Genomic DNA, 23,744 nt, shown 5'->3' with positions numbered 1-23,744 from the left:
TCTAAAGTGTCATTGAAGGAGAAGCCAAGTAGGCCAATTGGTTTGAGATTATTGCCTATTAAAGGTCTTCACTTCTTTCTTTGGCAATATGTGTCTTTTAGCAACTTTGCATAACCAGTGACTGTCATTGTAACTCTAAACAACCATAGAAAATGCACTCAACCATCACTCAACCAAGAATAGCAATTAAAACCCATTGTAACATCAGTGTAAAGGGATTTGTGGCCAATAGATGTTGCAGAAAGCTCTGAAAGGGCTTAGTCTGTCTTCTTTGATCAAATCAGAGATCATATATGAATGAGAAAAAGGGATAAAAGATCCTACTATATTGTTTTTCCGGATGTAGGTGATCTCTTGTTATTGAATATGTCGTTGATAGTATGAGCTGTTCATGATATTTTTAGTTATCAGCACAACTTCAATATTTCTCTGTGGGCAGTAGATAAAACCAGTCTGTCCTCATCACTGTCTGATATTTGTGGTTTGAGGTCTCTCATCACTGTCTGATATTGTGCCTGATAAAAGACTGCAGAGAATGAGTCTTTTTTCCTCTCTGACAGCAAATATCATGGAATATAATGGAATAACATTGTGGCTATATAATCATGCAGATCAAAACAATAGTCAGAGGCTGAAACGTGTGACCTATTCCTGGGTGTTTATAAAGCCGAGGGTCTGCCCTGCATGCTCCCATTTTCCAAAGCCCCTGTATTCATCCAAGCTGGTAAGGAGTAGCATTCCAATTTACATTTTTCCTGGTAAATTCCAGCTTAAGCTGGCACACCTGGCACCACAGGAATTGCAAAATTGGGGATGGGCAGATAGAAGAGGACACATGGGAGACTTCTTATTATTAAATGGGAACTTATTTTATACACTGTTATTCCCCTCTCCTCCTCCCACCACAGTCTCTTTCTTTGACTTTTTTGTTCTCTTCCATCTCCTGACAGTTAAGATTGACCACATAATCTAGTCTCATAACCTTCAACAATCGCTTGCTTGTCTCCTGTGAACAAAGGCAGACCTTTGAGAATTTGTGTTTGGTTAAATATGAAAACCTAAATTAACTATGTAATGGATTTCTTACTCGTAGGGGACAATATTTGTGCTAAATATAATTACTTTCATTTGTTAAATCTATAAGATTTGTCCATTGTTTTCTTGCAATTGGAGTATTTGAAATATAAGTAAGAGATAATGTACAGTCATCCGGTCATTATCACAAAATAAACCATGATAGCATTATAAGGACCTTGGCACAAAGTAGAGGGTTTCTTGTATCACCCTGAAGGGCTTGTTTTGCGATAATGACTGGCTGACTGTGCATTATTCAGCTTATTTAATGTCCAGTTACCAAATACATAAAAAATGGACATAAAATATTTATTTGAGTTTAAGTTATTTTATTGTATGAGAAGAGACTACAGAGTGATACGAGAGACATTAAATTTGAAACTGTTTGCCTGGGACAATGATCAACAGTTAATCTGTAATTTTACATCAGAATCAAGTATTCCAGAAAGCCTTGTCATAAATTGGCATAATCAAAAACTTTTAATTCTTAATAGCTTGTTTATGCCACTGAACTGTCCTTGAATTGAATTGAATGGAACAGATTTATTCCGAACTTGAACTGCACCTACAGTAACTGAAAATAGCATCTTTATATCATAGAAAGTAATTGTGCCATATATATTTTTGACTGCATTTGTGTATTTGCAAATAATAAATGGCAGTGAGTGGTAGGTGGATGAATGAATGGTAAAATTGATGAGCCCTTTTACTGATGCCCTGAGGCTGTAGATCTAATACCTGAAGCAGTAGCCTACAAAACAAAGGAGTCTTTTCTACCATAAACCTCTCTCCTTATCCTCCCTCTGTTTTATACACCTTTTTGCCAATCCATCCTTTCCATTTCTCATTTGCACATCCCTTCCTTTTTCTATCTCTCTTTATTTAATAAATCTTCCCAAAAAACTATTTCAGAATTCTGTTTTTGCAACGGGTAACCCATTTTTGTCAGTGTATCTTAAACACATTATTGTATGGACACGTGTGGTAATTAAGTTACCGCTCTGATGGATTCATCAAGTAATCAGCTGAATCAAACCAATACATTTTGAGTCTTTTTGACAGATTTATTAAAAGAACTTGTTCAGAAGATTAATTTGTTGGATCATTGGAGTCATGTGTTCATGAATTGGACCACACTGGTCGCACTGGACGTTTATTGTTGCACGCAGCCAGCGAAGACAACATAGTTCAGACTGCAAACTCACAACTCAACTAATACATAATGAATCCCATTCCCTAGTACAATTGTCTTATTCATAAATTGCATGTTGATGTGTGCAAATAATATTATGTCTCAACATATTCTGCAGCTGTGCAATGGTGCCACTGAACAGCAGTGTAAGAGCCTCTTGGTTACTATCGTAACCTCGGTTCCCTGATGGAGAGAACGAGACTTTGTGTAGATGCAGAGACACTAGGCATTGCTCTTTGGGAGCCCCAAACACCGATGATCTTTGAGAAAATGCCAGTGGGAATTGGTGAGTGGAATTTGCATGTCACTCCCCGGACATACGGGTATAAAAGGAGCTGGCTCGCAACCACTCATTCAGGTTTTGTGCTGAAGAGCTGAGACAGGATTCCGGCCATTTCAGCGGATAGCTCACCATTGTGGCAAGAGGAACACAACATCTCGTTCCTATCTGTAACTCACTCGACGTTGTGTTAATTTAGTGACACTAGGGGTCCCTATATGAAATTCCACAAGCAGCTGAACTGTGTTACGTGGACTGACGGTGCAGGTTTCAGGCCTCGTAGCAAGTGCACCCGGCCCCCACCTAACCTTCCCCAATGCCCCATGAGTGTCATATAGACCCTCACACCCCAGGGACAAGACTAACTTGTAGTGGGGACAGGCCACGCCAGCCATGGCCTCATCTATTATTTTTTCTCCCACAAAAATGGAAAATCCCAGGAAGCAGCCACACTTTTAGTTGAGTGTGCTCATAGTCCCAAAAGGGCAGCACGTCCTGGGCCTGGTATGCCAAAGAGATGGCATCCATGACCCAGTGGGTGATCCTCTGTTTGGAGACAGCTCTCCCATTTCGCTGTCCTCCAAAGCTGACAAAGAGCTGCTCAGATTGTCTAAAACTCTGCGTGCAGTCCAAGCAGATGTTTAAAGCACAGTTTTTTATAGTTCTGCAACCAGGAGCTGTACACAGACGGAAAGACATCTTTAAAAATACGCTCTCTGTCAGTGCCACTCTATTAGAGGAAAATACTCTTTTAGAATGTACTCTCTCTTTTTAGCTGTTGAAACACCAGGGTCGTTCTCTGTACTTTATCTGTGCACGAGGGGGAGAAACTGTTGAAATGCGCTGTAAATACAACAGCATACACTCTTGAGGTGAATGGAATGGCTCCGAAGAAAAAATCTGAATGAGTGGTTGTGAGCCAGCACCTTTTGTCCGTGGGAGTGGCATCCAAATTCCACTTGTCAATTCCCAATGGCCTTTACTCAAAGATCAGAGGTGTTTGGGGCTTCCAAGAGTGACTCCTAGTGTCACTACATTGCCACACCATTAAGTGAGTGACAGATAGAGAAACACAGTTCCAGGGTAACCTGTACAGGTGAAAATTAATATGCCATCTTCTATCCTTTCTAAAAGGATGGGCATGACTGTGCTTCTTTGCTGCGCTACTCATTCCTGCATGCTGATCTACTGTATGCCTCCCTGGTGTCCCCTGGCCTTTAGATGACCACATCACCCTGTGACATACTCGTAAATTATTCAGAGCACCTGCAGCTGCAGGCGGAGTGAATGAAGAAGCTCTTGTCCCCTCTCTTTGGGGAGGTCCATTATGCTACGACTATAAACACATGAGGTTTTTTTCTGTTATAGGGCTCTGGTTATTGTTGTTACATGTGAGTGCTAAACACAGAAGTGTTTACTAGTGTGGAAGAGGAGAGGAATTTTTATCCCAAGCCTTGCACTCAAAATCAAATTGCTCTTTTGTTTCTATAGAAAATTGGAATTTACACTGTCCAACTTTGTGGCAAATTGCTTGTAGTATAAGTCGGAAATTACTAGCCACTATAAGCAGCTTAAACTAGCCTAAGATGGTTTGCTGGGCTTAAATGGTCTCCCAACCTGGTCAGGCTGGTCTGTTTGCTGTTTTTTTATGGTGTTTGGGGACTTTTCCAGCTAGGCAAGGCAGGAAGAACAGCTAGACCACCTTAAACCAGCTTGGCTAGGCTGGAAGACTAGTTAGACCAGCTTAATACAACTTAGACCTAGGACATTCAGCTGTTTGAGTACATTCAGTTTGTGGTTGCCTAGTCCGTTGTATCTGAAGCAGTTTCTTGTGGTCGGTATTGATCTATATTGACCTGGTCCTTGCGGTTGCATCTGTAGGCAAATTTCAGCCTGCTGCTACTTCCGTTGACATTTACTTTGCCCTGTCTTGTCTTTATCGAGTGAAGTCATAAATCAGGCCTTCAAATGGTCTTCTGAGGCAAATCACCCTTTGGCCCAGGCACTTTATGAGCCAGGTACCCGAGCCCAGAATGAACTGTCATCGTCAGAGAGAGTGCTTTTAAAGAAAATGCTTTGCAAGAAGAGCTCAGCTGTGATTCACAATCAAATAATATTACCTCAGTAACGGATTACCATGCAAATTAAACATATGAAAAATCACTTGGTATACTTTACCTCCTGAGCTGTGCCCTCACCAAGTTCAGTCAAACTGAATTTTAGTTGTCTTTCAGGTTACTTTGAATTATAGCTTCAGAGTAGTGGTCTACAGAGACAGAAAAACTGTAGATATGGAGGTGGAAAAAAGACATTGAAAGAAGGGGGATGGTGTAAAGCTGTGTTTTAGCTAAAAATGACCCATCCCCTTGAGTCAAGCCTCTGCCTTTTTCTTTATATTCCCTGTACAACACTAGCCCACAATGATGTCTCTGGCAAGCTGTGAAATCCATCTGTAAAATCAGCTTGTCTTCACCACTGCATCTCCCGTGAGTGTTTTGAATTATAGAGTCCCTGGGAATCCAAGAATATTGATTCAGGCAATGCGCATTTGACTCTTCCTGTGTGTGCCCTGTTTTTACTCCCTTTAATGTCTTTAAGTGCATGTAGGCTACGGATATTAATTATAACCAGCACAGGAAGTGCTAAAAGTAGTGCAATCAGGATATTGAACATGAGTGAAAATCACGATTGACATCTATTTAAGACTGCTGACTCTATATCTATGTCAAGCTAAAGTCCACACTATGGATCTCATTCATTAATAAAAACATAAGTATAACAATTTGTGTATTCATATGCGATGCTGATGAATCCGGAATATTCTAAATGGAGCGAATCCCTGCAGTTATTTATTTGTTTATAAACAATCTCCATATTAGTGCTTTCGGCAGAGCCACTCCTGTCCTTAAATATTTGCAAAACCTTCGAGTAAAGCAAAGTGTCATTTGCAAAACCAGTGGAAAAGCATTAAACATGTCTTATATAGGCCAAGTTTGGACTATAAAATACTCGCTGTTTCAAAAGTATATCCACAAGACATAAAGAATATGCGTGTAAACACGATTTAAGTGTGAATAAATTGCCAATTTTACAACTCCTTTACCATGATTATGTAATGTCAACAAACCCTAAAACCCTAAGATGACTGTAAAAACTACAATATAAACAACCTAATAGCTCAAATAACACACAAGTTTTAACAGAAGAATGAATGTAAATGCTTTTATAAAATTATAAGCTTCACATTTCTGTGTTTAAACCCACCAAATATTGGCCCCGTTCACTTACATTGTAAGTGCCTCACTGTAACCTAGATTTTTTTTTTACAGAAAAGGAGGAATGAGTAAAAATAAATGTTTGTGGTAATCAACATTATGCCACAAATGCTGTCGATTGAGCTTAGCTTTTACAGAACCCGGAACATTCCTTTTAAGAGTTGGACAGATGGTGAAGTCCAGATTCCAAACTTTTAAAGGGTAACTAAACCCTAAACCAACTTTTTTTAGTTAATGATCTGTAAGCATGGGGCTTTATTAGTACTGGTCATTGATTCAAGTAATTTTTTTGACATTTGTGTATGAAGTGTTTTAATTCTACAATATATGGTGTAAAAACGTCTGAGTGCTGCCCTCTTTAGGTTGAACGGTGGCTACTGCAGTTGAATTTTCCTATTGGCTGTTGCAGTACTTTGTGACGTAAGCGGTGACAGCTGATGTAAGCAGGTTCCAGCTCACCACGCCAGATTCATGTACATGTCGTCTTGCGACCGTGTGAGGAGTCTGACAGCAGCTGTCAATTAATCCGTCACTACGAGTCTCAGGTGCCCCCTCCCCGCTCAGCCCCGCACTCGGTTCGTTCCCTCTATCCCCGCCGGGATCTGCCTACTTTTCCTGCATTTTCAAATATTTCTAGTGGGTGGAGTCAGACTCTGAGCAGGTGTTTAGTTACCCTTTAAAGGACACCTATTTTGTTTCGGGTTGAAAGGTAAAAGTGAATCTACCTGTTTTCTGTTTCAGTCATAATGTGCTATGAATTATAGGTTATCGATATCAGCCCAAAAAATCCTTATCAGTGCATCCCTAATGAAAACTATTTCAACTTAACGCATTCCATTGTCTGTTTTTTTAGTTTTTTTAAACAAGTTCAATTTCAGCTGGTTCTAAATTTCACAGTAAAAAAGAGTGAAAACTTTGCAGATGGGTTTGATTCACAAATATGTCCGGATGTACTCTCAGTGAGTGATTTAGTTCCCAGTGAACAGCTTGTTCAGAGTAACCTGTTATTAAAACAATTAATTATTTATGGGTGGGACGGGTGGGTCATGTCCCCATCACTTTTTGCCTGCTCCAATTTTCTCCCCAACAATTTTGGAGTGCTTTCATCATTAAAACGTCAAATGCAGACAAAATATCAAACAGTTTTTGAGCAGGAGTTTCCATTTCATTTGTGTCTTAGAATAAGTGACAATCCAACACAGAAGTTTGTTATTATACTTTTAAAACAGTAAAACAAATATTTGACATTATCTACACCTAAACTAATTAATATTCATGAGCTGCACTACTTCATGACCCACTACTTTTAAAACAAAGTGATGCCCATGGTTATTTCTTTTCATTGCTATAGTTCACTCTTTTATGTACATTTCTCTTTTAGGGCCATGGGGAAGGTGTATGGGCAGCGAGTGTGGTCCTGGAGGAAGTCAAAGCCGGGCAGTATGGTGTGCCCACTCCGAGGGCTGGACTACATTACACACCAACTGCCTTCAGTCAGAACGGCCCAGCAACCAGCAGAGCTGTTTCCGTGTGTGCGATTGGCACAAAGAGCTGTATGACTGGCAGTTAGGGGCATGGAACCAGTGTGTGCCAGTTTCCATGCGCAACGTGGGCGTGCCAAGGCCAATGGTGTGCTCGCGGGGCGAGGAGGGCATCCAGACCCGAGAGGTGGGCTGCGTGCACAAGGCGGATGGTGTGCCTGCAGAAGATGCCATCTGCGAGTACTTTGAGCCCAAGCCACGATTAGAGCAGGCCTGTCTTATCCCCTGCCCACGTGACTGCGTTGTTTCAGAGTTCTCTCTATGGACGTCCTGCTCCAAGAGTTGTGGGATGGGCCTGCAGAACCGCATACGGTCTGTTCTGGCCCCACCCCTTTTTGGTGGATCAGCTTGCCTGAATCTCACAGAGTTCCGCACCTGCCAGCCCGGACCTTGTGAGGGCCAGGAGAGCTTATACAGTCTGAGGGTGGGCCCTTGGGGCCCCTGCACCATTTCACCTGTGCGGCAGATCCGAGAAGCCCGAGTGTCGAAAGCAGAACGGAAAGCAAAACGGGACAGGCAGCCAAGGCAAGACCGCCAGGGCAAACGTCGCAAGAACAAAAAGAAAAAAGAGTTGAAGGAAAACAGAGGAGAAATTGTGAGGGAAAGGGTGAAGGAGAAAGGGAATGTGAGGGACCCAGAGACACGAGAGCTCATCAAAAAGAAGAGGACGAGGAATCGCCAGAACCGGCAAGGATTGAAGTTTTGGGATCTCCATGTGGGCTTCCAGACCCGGGAGGTGACATGTGTGCACCGAAGCGGAAGCCCGGCAGCGCTCAGGTCAGCCTTATCTTCTTCGCCTCATGTGTTCATGACTTGGTTATGAAATTGTTGTTATTTTAGAGGCTTCATTCTAACATAGACTTGGTAAAATTCAATTTAAACATAGTATTGAAGCTTTTGCAATTGATAAAGACATTTCAGGCATTTTTTCAGTAAATATTAAAGGGATATTTCACCAAAAAATTTAAATTCTCTCATCATTTACCCTCATGCCATCCCAGATGTGAATGACTTTCTTTCTTCTACAGAACACAAATTACAAATTTTAGAAGAATATTTCAGATCTGTAGGTGTTACAGGTCCATTTAAGTCTTCCTGACTTCCTGCCTAGTAGGGGGCATATGCATGGAGAATGTGTATCACTAAAAACAAGAATGTGAAAGTTAAAGTGCAGACTGACTGAGCAGGGAGGAGAGATTAAAGTAGACATTGACTTAAATATTGATCTGTTTCTCACCCATACCTATCGCTTCTGAAGACATTGATTTAACCACTGGAGTCATATGGATTACTTTTATGCTTCCTTCTGTGATTTTTGGAGCTTCACAATTTCGCCGTGTTGAATTGCGTGGACAAGAGCTGAGAAAATCTTCTAAAAATCGTAATTTGTGTTCTGCTGAAGATAGAAAGTTACACACATCTGGGATAAGGGCGAGTGAATGATGAGAGAATTTTCATTTTTGGGCGAACTAGTCCTTTAAAGGCAGTTAGTTATTGAAGTTATCAAAATAAGAAATTTGTGGCTTATAGTTCATGTATGCTATCTTTGAAGCCATATATATGCTATTGTGCCCCTACACCTTTAGCTGATAAACACATTAAAAATCTTTCTCTTCTTCTCACTAACTTTCAAAAATGAAAAAGTCCACCTTAATATAATCTGCAATCAACTAGCAAGTAGAAAGTCATGGTCCATGGCTATGATGTAACTAAAGCCTATCTGCCAGTTAAAAATAGGGGCAAGACCTTCAATATGCCCACTCAAACTTGTCAGCACAGGAAAGAAAACTGTGCTCATCTTACAATTTAATAGGATGTTTAAAGGAATAGTTCACCTCAAAATGAAAATGATCTCATAATGTACTTGCCATCATGTTCCAAACCTGTATGACTATATTTCTTAAGAGAAATACAAAAAGGAGATGTTTTAATGAAGATAGCACTCCATCTATATATTGGCAGTTGATGGTGCCTCACTTTAAAACTTAAAAAAATGGCCATAAAAGTGTCATAAAGGTAGTCCATGTGGCTTGTGTGTCATATTAAATGTGTCTGAAGGTATACAATAGGTTTTGGTGAAAAGCAACCGAAAATGTGAATTAGTTTTGAATAGAAACTCTTGACATCTGTTTTGCATACATGAGAGAAACTCATGCACAGCTGCATCATGCAAAAAACTTGTATTGCTTTTAGCACTAAATAAACGACATGGAACGACATGGAGTTGTAATTTCTGACCATTTTAACCCATTGCAGTGGGTAAACTATTACTTTAACGGTAATAAGAGAAAACAAGTATTGACTCGCTGATTTTACAAACTCAATAATAACACTCTGGACTTGTTAAGTCAAGTTGAGCATCTTCAACTTTGCCCATGTCCCATCTCTAGTGTTTTCCATTCCTCTCTCTACCTTTCTGCATCATAATGTGATAGCCAGCCAGGCTTCTGTCCCTGTGAGTGTGTGTGTTTGAGAAAGTAAAAATAAGCCTGCTCTCAACAGCACACATTCTGTGACATGAGTTGATTTACAGAGCCAAGGTTTGTTTTGCTACAGTGCAACATGATCTTTTACAAATTCCCACACAAATACACACAAGCCACAAGCACAAACAGACCTTATTCAAAAAATAATACAAAGATGTATTATGCTCCACATTCCAGCTTTTGCAGAGTTAACAAGACGGTTCACTGATAGACATGTGGTAGCTTTCCTGTGGGCTATTGATATTAATAGTGTCCCTTGTTTCCTAATGTATTCCTATTTATTATATATTTATGTATGTTCATTCTTAACTTCACAGACTACATTGCAGAATATACAGACACTACATGCTAACGCTCTAGTCTTAAATGTGATAATGATTTCATTCTGTCATATTTTTACTCGGCTTCTGTCGTTCATAACATATTTTACTTTCTTTCTTATTTGGAACACAAAAGGGAAAAAAAAGGAATACTTATCTATCTCTTTAATGCAATGGCAGGTGGAAAGTGCCTCACTTTAAAGCTTAAAAAACAACCTATTAGTTTTATTAAAGTTGCGTTTGCATCCAACGCATTTACATTATATTTACATTTATGCATTTGGCAGACACTTTTATCCAAAGCGACTTAAAGTGCACTTATTACAGGGACAATCCCCCCAGGGCAACCTGGAGTTAAGTGCCTTGCTCAAGGACACAATGGTGGTGGCTGTGGGGATCAAACCAACAACCTTCTGCTTAACTGTTTAGTGCTTTAGCCCACTATGCCACCACCACTCCATTACATGAGAAAAGCAAGAAGTTGCTTTGATTTTAGGTCTAAACAATACAATTTATCGCATAAAGGTGCAAGCGACCCTGAACAAGCTTCCCTCAAAGCACTCATGAATGCGCAAGCGATGTCAAGTCTTTCACTGAAAAACATACTTAAAGGAACATTCCTCAATCTACAGCATTTGTGGCATAACGTTGATTACCGAATTTTTTTTTTTACTTGTCCTTCCTTTAAAAACAAGAAAAAAAAAAATGTGTTACAGTGAGGCACTTTTCAAGCTTATAATTTTATAAAAGCCCTTACATTTTGTCGATTGAGCTTAACTTAATAACTCATTAACTTATTGAACATTCCTTTAAGTGTTTTTAACTAAAACCTACCTGTCTTCAAAGACTTATCTTTGACTTATCTAGAGATACATAGAAATATCACTAAAGGGTCTTATGTACTACCCATAATTCTATTGCCCTATTAGAAACTGACACATTCTGCCCCTAATGTAATTGCATTGTTCCAAACCAAAACCATTCAAAACAGATTCAATAGTCATTTTCCTTCAGAAATGTCACCCATAATGCCAGTTTTACAAAGTCTATGAATATGGCCTGGGATTATAAGTGGCTCTGCTATGCCAAGTGATTTTTCATTACATGTTTGCTCAGCCTGATGTTGAGTGCAAGTTGTATTGAAGTAACTGAAAAGCATGCTAAAGCATGTTACGAACACATCCTCCAATACATGTTTGTCCTTATTCTGTCTCACATGATGAACGGCCACAACAGGAACTTTTTCTCTACTTTAGTAAAAGATATATTGTCGTGTTATGGAAATTTCACCACATACACCTTTAGACATTTCAGCAAATAAATATACCTGTCAACATTCACATTGACTCTGATAGTGCAACTATAAAACAGGCCATGTGTTCCTTCTCTAGAGTTAGAATGGGGACTTGTCATTTTTTTGTCCGGACTTTTACATTCACTGAAGACATGACTTGTATCTGATATCTATGTTTACATTAATCTCACGCCCAAACTATGGTTCAATTGCTGAACGCTTTTTCTTATGAGGGCCACGGTTCACACTCAGGTTTTTAATGACCTTCTGATATTTCATATTTTCAAAAGTAGGCAAAAGCAACTTTCACTGCTGCCATGGTAAGCACGGCTTTAATGATTTCAACATCGGTTAGATGAGTGTGGCTAAAGACCTATTTGGATGGGATTCGTTTTCCTGGCATATGTCCATATAATAATTATTACTGCAGATATCTGTAATATTTATCATCAATTCGCATGCACAGGATAAGCTGTGCCTTTAAAAATCATAAAAATGGGAGTGTATACAGAATTTACACTCTGCCGTCACACGTAATTGACCTATTAGAAAATGTATAATGTAATAATGTATAATGTATATATAATTAAACATGATCATATACTGTATCTGTGATTATGAAATGTATTCGATTAGCTGGTTAAATACAGCAGAACTGGTGACATTAACAAGCCTTTAATCTTGTTTTACAATCTTAAATTAAAAATATGGACAATCCCTTCATATTTTGTAATTTTATGTTCCGAAACGCTGGCTCAACATAATTTCCCACACTCACTGTGCCAAATCATAATCAAAAACTGCTCATTTCTCTTTTACATGGGTACATATTTCATATTTGAAGGACTCAAGGGCTGGAAAGTGCAGATTAACTGGCTTTTTAGTAATTTTCACTGGATTAATATTACCAGAGGTTATTTTTACATAATTATTCTTCATAATAGGTAATCACGCTCTAATTTTTACCGGCGCAGGAAAGCACAGTCCGAAAAAAGTCAGGGAAAATTACTGACATGACCTATTCTTACAGGATTAATATTACTGAGCAGCTCTGGTAATTAGTACATTACCCCATGTCCCCATATAAAACTTATTCCATCTGAATAAGGCTAGTCCGCAGTGGTGGGACCACGTCCACATGTTTGACGACAGAGCGTGGGTATAAAACTTACCCCTCAACAAGAGAATCTTTGAGTTTTTGTGTGTACTCATGTAACTTCAAGTGCTGGCATTATTACATTTTCAGACACTTACAAAGTAAAGGAATTAATTCACTTAAGTTGTGTAAGCAGGGGACTCTCCTTTACCACCATCAGTGTGCAGCTTCCACCTGGATGATGCGACGGCAGCCGTAGTCTGCCAGTACACTAACCACACACCAACTATTAGTGGAGAGGAGAGAGTAGAGTTCTTCTTCTTCTTCTTCTTCATAAGTGAATGGCTGCAAAGACCTTATGTCCTAGAGACGACACCAAACTTGGCAGGATAGTCCCAAATCCCAACTGCTACTCAGGCTCATACACGCACACCCATCGAAATCTAGGTGGCACTATAATAAGCTCTTTTAACTTTAGGCTCATGAATCCATCATTTATAGACACACCTGACAAAAAGTTGTTAAAAGAATTTTGATGTCAAATTGTTCCGAAGATATAAACAAATACGTTTTAGGGTGTGGCCAAAATGACTATGATCTTGTGAGCGCAATTTTCAAACTTAACAAACACTTGGAGAAAAGGACACTGTGGATCAAGATGCCAAGTTTCATTCATTTTTGATGCTAGGGGGCGCTATAACTTGAGAAAATCCTCATCTAGCAACTGTGCTCACAGCAATTGAAATATCACACCAAAATAGCTGTTTCCAAAGCATCCACAGGATCTTTTCTGTCATATTGGATTATTTTGGACATCTCGCCATATGTGCTTGGCCCCGACAATTGGCGATATGTATTGTTATTGTCACTCTTGTTTTCTGTACTTTTGGGGAACTTAACATTCATGAAAATCAGATTCTTTGGCAATTAGGGCTGAGCAAAGTTGCAGGGGGGGCTCTGGTTAGGGTTAGGATAGGGTTAGGATTAGGGTTAGCATCATGTCAAGACATTGTAGAGACTAAATTGTGAAAATATTTTAGTCTCAGGACACAAGATTTTCATATTTGCCATAGCTCTCCCACTGCATTATTCTTAACTACTGAGTAAATCTTGTTTGCTTATAACACTATGCCAGTATTCCCCACACTCCATGAATCCATGACAGTTCTGCTGAAGTCTTAAAGGAGCCGCGCATCTTTGTGACATGAGCAATCGGTTTATGCGATCGGCCAAATTTACCGATCACCGATCAAGCCATAGGACATGAATATCGGCCGATGCAGATCGTTGGCCGATCGATCAGAGCATCCCCCATTTTATCCCATCTTAATATATTGAGACAACTATAAGTAAGTCTTTCATAGTTTGATTTCCCCAAAAATTGTAAACACAGCGGTTCTATGGCACTTTTAACATTCCTCTGTTAGTTTGAGTGGCACGGCCAGCCCAACACTGGAACACTGGCTCAACCAATGGTGTGAGTTTAGGGTGGGACTATTAGTTCAACCAATGGAAGACAGAGGGTGCATTCTGAAAGCTGTTTAAAAACAATGTTTATTTTCATGGTTCCATTTGGTTAAGATAGTGGCACAGAAAGTATACACTTCATCTTAAATGCATTTTTTTTTTAGATTAGATTAGATTAAACTTTATTGTCATTGTGCAAAATACAAGTACAGAGCCAATGAAATGCAGTTAGCATCTAACCAGAACTACATTTCATTGACTCTGTACTTGTATTTTGCACAATGACAATTTGAGGATTATTAATAAATTGATTTCTATTATTCTCTGCAGCCTTTGTAACCAGCAGACTCTCCCGGTGACATACCAAGCCTGTGTCAATCCCAAGGACTGTGAGTTGTCGGATTGGTCGGACTGGTCGGACTGTTCAAAGGAATGCTATGATCTGAACGGACGCAAGGGACAGTATACACGCACACGTCAGGTGCAGCAATTCCCTGTGGGTGGAGGAGCAATGTGCCCTGAGCTGGAGGAGAGTGAGCCATGTTTACCGCATGGAGAAGGAATCCCTCCATGTGTAGCGTAAGTGCAACATCAGTTCTGATTCATTATTGGATTATGAAGTTCATGGAACTAATTTTAATATTCAGTCTAATTATGTCCTTCAAAGTGACTAACTAAGCAACCATTATAAATGTTTATTTTAAAGGTTACTTGATTTCATGGATATACTGTTGTGTCAGTACAACTGCTGATGAACACTTCAACTATAGTATTATGGCTAAAGATTTGGGCTGGAAACCAAAAGGTTAAGGGTTCAAAACCTGCAGAGGGTGTTCCATGAATTTCCACTATTTTGCCCTTAACAAAGTCACTAAATGATTTCCCTCTTTAAGAAAAATAAATTTAATTTTCCTTCATTTACTCGATCCAAACCTGTTTCATTTTTAAAGTTAGATGTTAGGCACAATTTCTGATATACTCTTTCACATACATTTTCCATCCAAAAGTGGATAGTGATTTATACAGCCGAGATTTAAATCACCATAAAATTATCATGTTCTCCACATAATTTGCATGCTTCTGAAGCCACATTTGTATGAGTAGCAGACCTTAAATTAAAGTGATAGTTCACCCAAAAATGAAAATCTGTCATTATTACTCACCCACATGTTGTTCCAAAGCCACAAGACTTTCTTTCTCCTGTAGAACACAAACGGAAATGTTAGGCAGAATATTAATCTCAGTCACCATTCACTGTTATTGCATAATTTTTCTATACAGTGAAAGTTAATGGTAACTGAGAGGCTGTCATTCTGCCTAACATCCCTTTGTGTGTTCCATGGAGGGATGTTACATACGTGTTTGTAACAACATGAGGGTGAGTAAATGATGACCCTTTAAGTCGTTTGTCACTGATAATCTTCCCCTTTGCTGTAGGTCACAAATTAAATTTGTGGTCGCGTATAGTGTAAAAACTTGTCATGTCACAATTAGTCACATGATGGACAAGCACCAATTACATTTGCCATCAATGGCATCAAACATACCATGAATCTTCTAAAGGTGCCATTTTTTAATTGAAAACAAGTGCGACTGAAATTTGCGAGTTCCGGCAGAGGGGAAGATTATCACCAAATAACGACTTAAATTTGGTCTGTTCTTCTCATAAAGCTTTTCTATAGCTTCAGAAAATATGGCATTTACTTTTTGGTGAGCTAGTCCTGTAACCATTGCTTGCTCCAAGTAAAAAGTATACTGTAATTTGTATTGTACAAAGCATCTAAAAATTATTATTTACATGGTTGGCAGCTTTTGAATTGGCCGGATGTTAACAGAAGTATGAATAATAGTTCATCTCCCTTTATGGATGGCATGTGTTGGTGGCTTTTGTGTAGCATGAACGTGTTAAAACCCAGATGGAGAAGTGATCTGATGTGAAAGATGGAGAGATGGCAGCGGGTTGGTAGTTTGGCACAGCGCCACTCTGGAGGGCTTGAGCTGATGAATAGGGAATGTCTGCAAGAACAGACGACACGCTGTCTAATCTGATCTCCCTCACAGATGGGCCAGTCCGGGCTCCATCACTCATCACCTTGCCACACACACGAGAGCAGAGTGTGTGTCCCCTTGTATTAGATGGAGGTGAATGCCACTCTTGTGGAGCTAACCCAGTGTGTACCAGGCCGTGCTCCCTCATCAAACCCCACGTGTGCTTTCACTGCTGTCACTAAGAATCCTTTACAGCAGGGGTTTGTGACCAAATGTCCCTCCAGTGTGAGATATACTGTAAGTGGTCAGCAATGGCTTGGAACCATTACATTTGAATACTCACCTACTGTTAAATCATTTAAAGGGATAGTTCACCCACAAATTTAAATTCTGTCAAGGTTTACTCACTCTCCAAAACTTTTTATTAGTTTTTTGGTCTTCTTTAGAACACAAAAGGAGTTGCTTTATAATATTCTCTCTGAACTTTTCCATATAATGAGTGAACGGGGACAGGGACTGTCAAGCTCAATAACTGACAGAAAGGCACAATGGAAATATCATAAAAATGGTCCACGCAACTTCTGTAAAGCTATACAATTGCTTCAAATGAAATACAAGTTGACATTTAAGTAATTATTCACTAATATATATATATATATATATATATATATATATATATATATATATATACATACACAGTAGATATGTAAGGGATAATCCAAGGCTTGGTGTGAGTCAAACGATTTTCAATGCACGATGTTGAGGCGAAGAACCACCTAACGCAAAGCGGAGAATTGATTAGTTACAGCTGTAATATATTTTTTTTGCAGCATAACTTATAACTGGAAGAATAAAAAATAACAGTTAATTTTACCTAAGGGCCGTTAGATCTGCAGCTCTGCCTGTTCTAAACTAGACACAGAGACAATTTTATGCGAACACACACTTGATCAAAACTGTGAATTTAAATGCACAATCAATAATTAATAATATCCACAGAATGTAGAGGGGTTGACACTTCAGAGGAAATATATTATTTAACGATGTTTCAAACATGGCAGTGATAGTAAAAGTAGCATTTACTGTATGATAAGGGGCTATAGGATCTTCAGAACAGAAACATAATATACACAACACATTACAGTTTAAATCGTCTTGCATCGCCTTGCCAGAAAGCAAAAGAGGAATTTAATAGGTCCTTATTTCCTTATCTCACCCTCCATGCAAAACAAGATGAATTCCATTATATTTCATTATATGCTGATGAAAGTGATGAAAGAATGTTTTCAATTGCTATTGCTCACTCTGCTTGCTCTGTAATGTTATGTTGCTATGGTTAACAAATGGCACATTAATATCAAACGGTGATTAAAACTGACCAGAACTACCTGTGCATTCAACGGTTTGAACCGCACACATTACAGCCGAGTATTCAAACAGTACATGGTATATTTAAGCAATATCACACTCGCCATCATAGCTGCCTGTGGCCGAATCACAGCAGTGCTGATTTAGGGCCATCTAGCATGGTTGTAAGTGTGATGTTGTTTATATACAACAGTTCAAGTAAAGTAAATTTAAGTAACAACTAAATATGAAAAAAAAAATAGAAAAAACTGTTTGTTGATATATCTGCAGTTTCTGCCAAGTTACTGGATAAAAAAGGATGGATGTGTATACAATTATAGCATAATACCCTTGTGATTACCAGTTTGTAACCTAAAAATGTGTCCTCATAAACCACATAAATATGCCACATACACACACACACACACACACACACACACACACACACACACACACACACACACACACGCTGTTATGAATAAACTACAATTGCACAGATCAAAGCTTTTAAGCACACTCTCACACATGGACATGCTCGCATAGACACACTAACTCAGAGCTCAGGAATATAGAAGCTCTACATTTATGAGGTCAAATGGACTTCATTTGAGAATCATCAACAGGCTGGTTGAGATTGAGATCCATGGTTTTCAAAATTATAAAGTGGGAAAAAATATTTCACTTTCTTCCATTAACGCTACTACAGAAGAAAAACAAGGAGCGGTTTCCTTGTTAGTTCATGTTAGATGTCAGACAGTAAAGTGCAAGTTCATGGTCAAGAAATGTGTTAACAATGCTCCCTTCCTTTGCTGTTTTGAAGTCTTCTTAATTCTGGAAGCAAGATTTGTTATACTTGAAGGTCACTGGACATTTCAACACAGGCGCACACGCATACACACACATCCCCTGGCGCGTGCCCTCAGGCTTTGATCAGTGAGGCATATCTGGAAAAGAAAAGGTGATCAAAGGCCAACCATAGAGAGGAAGTTATTTCCTATTTAGCTAGTGCTCATTGATAATACAAAACAATACATTTGGTTTGTCTCCATCTCTGCCCTACAAAGTCCAAACGCAGTAACTACACTAACACTGAAACTGAAAAAGAATATGGCTCCAAAGCTTTTTGACTGAACAGCCAAATGTGGTGTGCATACACACGTGGTAATACACTGGTATGTACATTAATCTGAGCAAAGCTGAGCCAAACTTGTCTGTCTCAGATCGTAGTCTTAAAAGACAACATTTTGTTCATAACTCAATTTTAACAAAACGTGAGCTGTTCATTAAAAAAACTTGTTTGAGACATTAGGCAAGTCATAATGAAGTCCTATTATTCAATAAATCCTATGATTCATTTATTCAAAGTATTATTCTTTCAAAATAATTTACTGTAGAAGGTACATTCAATATCACATTTTGTAGATGTAATGTATCGTTCTAATTTGCTCTCTGATAATCTACTGTCAGTATATAAGCACTATAGTAATGATAATGAATGACAAATTATTATATTTCTAAAAAAGTATGCCTTTTAAAAAGACAAAGGTATAAAAAAATCAGAGTATGAAATTTAGAATTAAGTGTGGCAGTCTTCTATTTTGCTAGTGTCCTATCCTTACACAATAAATCAAAACACAGCAGTCCAGCCATCAAATTCAGGAATGCTTAATAAAACTGTGTCTTTAGTCAACTACTTACACTTGAATTGCTTCTGATTGGTCTATTTGAAAATAAACTATATTTATAATTCCAAAAGAGAGATCAGTGTAGTTTATTTTTGTGAGAAAAAAAAGCACTGTCTAGCGGTGTTAGGGCTACAGATGATAAATTAAGAAAATAGTAGTGGGTTAAGAGGACTTTGAATGCTCATCATCAGTTTTCTTTGTACTGAATTTTCCTTTCTCCCTCCTTCTATTTTCCACCATCTCTCTCACTGCAGGTATAATTGGAGAACCACAGAGTGGAGCGATTGCAGAGTAGACGTGCTCCTCAGCCAACAGGACCGTCGCCGGAGCAACCAGACTGGGCTCTGTGGAGGAGGGGTTCAAACCAGGGAGGTCTACTGCGTTCAAGCCCCCACGGAAACCTCATCTAACCTTAGCTCCCTCAAGAACAAAGACGGTAAAAAAACTTGCCTGTGGAATGTATTGATTTAGCATTTTCAAATCATTGGTATCATTGGCTTAACCTTCTTCTTGTTTTGGTACTATGGTATAGTGGTTTACATGTGCTTCAGACACAGAGCCTTGGTGCTCACATGGGGGATGTTGGTTCGAGTCTGGTCAGTGACATGTCCTGGACCCATTCACCTCTCCCTTACAAATCAGTTCATGTCACTCTTTTCTTAAACAGCTGAATAAAGAATAAAAGTAAAAATAATAATAATAATAAAATAAACCTAAAATCCATCAGGTTTAAAGTAGAAATGTGCAGCAGACATGTGTCTCAAAAAACACAATCACTGTAAACCTAGATGATGCCCGATTAGCATTCTTACTAATGTCATTACATAAGTGAATTAAGATTACTAACATTATTGATGCCAAGTTAAAGGTGGTAAAATCACCTTTCTTATCACCTTTCTTTTGATCTCTGTCCATGCACATAATTAAAAGCTCACTATTAGCTAAGCTGTAGTCAAACTCAGTTTTATATCTGCACTGTGGCACAACTCAAGCCAACATATACTGTAATTGGATTGCATGTTACGGGCTAAAATGAGACCACTAGATGGGACTTAAGGAATAAAGAAGGCAGTACTGTACTAATTAGCTAGGCAGCTACTTGGCAGTTTAAGTGGTAATGGCGTCACAGACATACACACAGTTGCAGAGACACCCAAACACATATTTTGTCTAAAGCAATATGACAGAAACAGGGATGTGCCAATGTCTCACGCCGTGCACCGAGGCTGGTGCCGCTCTCACTCTCAGACTGACACAGAAACTCCCCTGCCATCTGTTCGGAGTGATGAACCGCCAACCTCTCAGGGAACTTATTCAATTTCAAATGTCCTCAGGTAGTCATTGGCTGGTCTGGCTTGGTCACACCATAAAAAAGAAGACAAAGCCAAAAGCTTTCCTTTAGAAAAAAAGCCACATTTAAACATATTGAAACCAAATAGTGGTGTATTAAACAGTTTTGGAGAATACATACAGTGCATTTAACCAATGCTTCTTGCTCACATGCATTAATGTGCTATGAAATTATTTCTTGTAAGGTTTTGGTAAGAAATTCAACATTCAAAACACATAATCATAAATAAACTTGATACTTTGTTGTCATATTCAAACTTAAAGGAAAATGTTTAATTCTTTCTTCATTTGCTCACCCTCGTGCCATCCCAGATGTGTATGACTTTCGTTTTTCTGCTGCACAAAAAGATTTTTAAAAAAATATCTAAGCTCTATCGGTCCATACAATGCAAGTGAAAAATCTTCAATAAGCACATAAAGGCAGCATAAAAGCATTTTTTTAAGACTCCAGTTGTTTAATCAGTGTCTTCAGAAGCCATATGATAGGTGTGGGTGAGCAACAGATCAATATTTAAGTCCTTTTTTCCTATAAATCTACACTTTCATCAGCCCTCCTATGCATGTGCACGAGAGGACAAAGTTCTTCTTCTATTTTTTGCTGATTTGCATTCTTCGTGCATATTGCCACCTACTGGACTGGAAGGAGAATGAAAAGAAAGGGCGGTCTAAAGCAAAGGAAAATAATAAATAAATCACATTTGCACAACAGCCCAGTAGGTGACGATATAAACGAAGAATGAAAATCAGCAAAAAACCGAGGAGGTCTGTTTGAAAGTAAATAATGTCCTCCTACTGTATTTAAGTATTTTCAACATTGTTTCTGATTAGTTATTTCACATATACTGTACATTATATAAATCACATACATTTTCACCTTAAAATATCTATTGGTAACCTAAATATTTAGGGTTAACATTTTGACAAATACAAAAGCCTCCCATAAATATGGATGTGTCCATCCTATTTGCATGAGTGGCTATTTGCTCAATTATTCTTAGTAAATTAGTTGCAATATACCCATAAATTACATACACAATTTCAAACAAATTTGTACCCTTCATCTTGGATCTTAGTGAGCAAGGGCCTAAGTGTCCATCCCTCCTGCATGTGAGGTTGCCAGCCAGTGCAGGAATCCCATCCTTAATGTGGCCTTAAGGGAGGCACATGGTACTGACAGCAGCCTCCTGCTGGTGAGGTGACAGGCCTGGTGCGCTGAAGAGACACAGACAGATGGAAGAACTGTGTAAGATAAAGAAAAGGAACACTGCTAGAACATCTGCCCAGCCTCTCACATGCACTTTCTCTTTTACACTCATGAACACACATACATACACCTCAAGCTTTTCCACACCTAGCTCTGTCTAGCTCTGCCTCATGTGACGAATACAGTCATTATGCTCTTTTTACATATTGTTTATCTCACTCAGTTTATACCTTTATCATCTTTATTCAAATCATGTTTAGTTATTTTCTACTCTATTGTCCTTTTCTGAGTAAAACTGAAGTGTAATTGGTTTGACGTTAAAATACTTTCACCTATCCCAACTTAATATGCTGACACCCAACAAACCCTACAGAGCAACATTGGCTCAACCAGGACTATATGTTTGTCCAGCCAATGAAGGATGAGGGAGATATTTTAAAAATAATACTTGTTTTTGCAGTTCCATTTGGTGATGCTAGTAGTGCAGAAATGACAAACTACAGCTTTAAACGTCTTTCTCATTTGGCTGGTTCATTTTAATCAATAATAATAATAATAAAAAAATCTGTCACTTTTCCCCAAAGGGAATTTCAGACAGATTTGAGAGGATTTAATTTCAAGCTCCACATGATTGGACATTTCAAAGTGATTTGCCACTAGCTCTTTGGAATTATTCACAGGTACTCAAAGACAGATATTGTGTGCTTTAAGCAGATTCAATCTGGTCATTCAGTTCCAGGGGTCATAGTTTAGAATTTTTTTGTTGGACAATCAAGTTCCCTTCCGAGGGAACTCGCACTGCGTCGTTGAAAACGACTCTTTGGGGAACGCTCCTTAGCGTGCGCCTCTGAAGTATGAATGAAACTATTCCAATCTTGATTGGTGTTGCGTCATGACGTAACATGTGACGGCATAACCGGATGCATAAAAGTGATGCCGGCACACACACACATTAGCTTTCGCTCTTCAGCAAGCGCTCTATGTATATTGTTTGTCTTATTTGGTGTTGTTTGTCCTATTTAAAAGAATTATGGACACCGAACAGTTCAAGAAGTGCGTGCACCCCTGCCCTCATGTTATCACGGGTAGGGACATGCACGATTTGTGTGTGAACTGTTTGGGAGCGCAGCACGCACAGGCAGCTCTCGAGGGATCTGCCTGTGAAAGCTGTGAAGCACTACCCCTGAGAGTGCTGCGCTCCCGGTTGGCGTGCTTTGATGAGCACGGTCAGGCTCGCGTTCCTCACGGTTCTGGTCCCGCGTCTGTTGAGGCAGCGTGGTGATTGAGATCGTGGGGTTCGCAGCGGGATCTTGCAGATGAGAATGAGACTGCTCCGGCACTTTCTCATTCTTCGTTTGAGGATCCCGAGCCTACTGTGAGTGGTGCAGAAGCCCGCGTCGCGGCTTCTTCTGCCCACGATCAGGTCCCAATGCTCGAGCTCTCTGCTTCCGAGGAAGTGGAAATGCTCAGCATTGATGTGGACGACCGTGAGCCAAGCACGCCGGGTTTCGGCCAGGCTTATGAGGAGCTGGTTCAGGTTGTGACACTTGCTGTGGCCAGACTTAACATTAGCTGGCCACAAAATGAGCAGGGAACGCACGTCGGAAGCAAATTAGACGAGCGTTTCCTGCAGCACACCTCACAACCCCAGCGCAGGGGTTTGCCGTTTTTCCCCGATCTCCACAAAGAGATCTCGAGATCGTGGGATAAACCACATTCGTCCCGTGTCTCCACCCCCAGTGTGGTCGATTACAGCTATGTTTTAGGGGCACGGGATATGGGCTATGGGAAGATGCCTGGTGTGGAGGAGGCTTTAGCCGGTTACCTCTCTTCTGAGTCGGCATCTTCCCTTTAAACCCCGGCGCTGCCTAGTAAGCCCTGCAGAGATACATCTGCATTAATAAGCAGGGCTTACATGGCGGCAGGTCGGGCTGGTTCATGCCTGCACTCAATGGCGATTTTGCAGGCGTACCAGGCCGATCTCCTGAAAGATTTAGACGAGGGGGAGGGGCCAACTCCCGAAGATATCGCGGAGTTGCGCAGAGCCGCAGATCTGTCTCTCCGGGCCACTAAAGAGACGGCCCGCACTATTGGCCGCTCTATGGCAGCTATGGTGACCACGGAGAGGCATCTGTGGCTAAATT

General features: G+C 39.6%; 1 protein-coding gene across 1 annotated transcript in view; it reads left to right on the top strand.

The window, feature by feature from the left end:
* LOC127650710 (thrombospondin type-1 domain-containing protein 7A-like) overlaps positions 1 to 23,744 on the top strand; it is a 192,103-nt gene that overhangs the window by 57,914 nt on the left and 110,445 nt on the right. The window contains exons 2-4 of the mRNA XM_052136306.1: positions 7,203 to 8,139; positions 14,356 to 14,604; positions 19,301 to 19,482. Of these exons, the coding sequence (XP_051992266.1) occupies positions 7,203 to 8,139; positions 14,356 to 14,604; positions 19,301 to 19,482 (1,368 nt within the window). The remainder of the gene's footprint in view (positions 1 to 7,202; positions 8,140 to 14,355; positions 14,605 to 19,300; positions 19,483 to 23,744) is intronic.

The sequence above is a fragment of the Xyrauchen texanus genome, chromosome 10, assembly GCF_025860055.1.
Source record: "Xyrauchen texanus isolate HMW12.3.18 chromosome 10, RBS_HiC_50CHRs, whole genome shotgun sequence".
Lineage (NCBI taxonomy): Eukaryota > Metazoa > Chordata > Actinopteri > Cypriniformes > Catostomidae > Xyrauchen > Xyrauchen texanus.
This window is presented reverse-complemented; position numbering and strand designations above follow the sequence as displayed.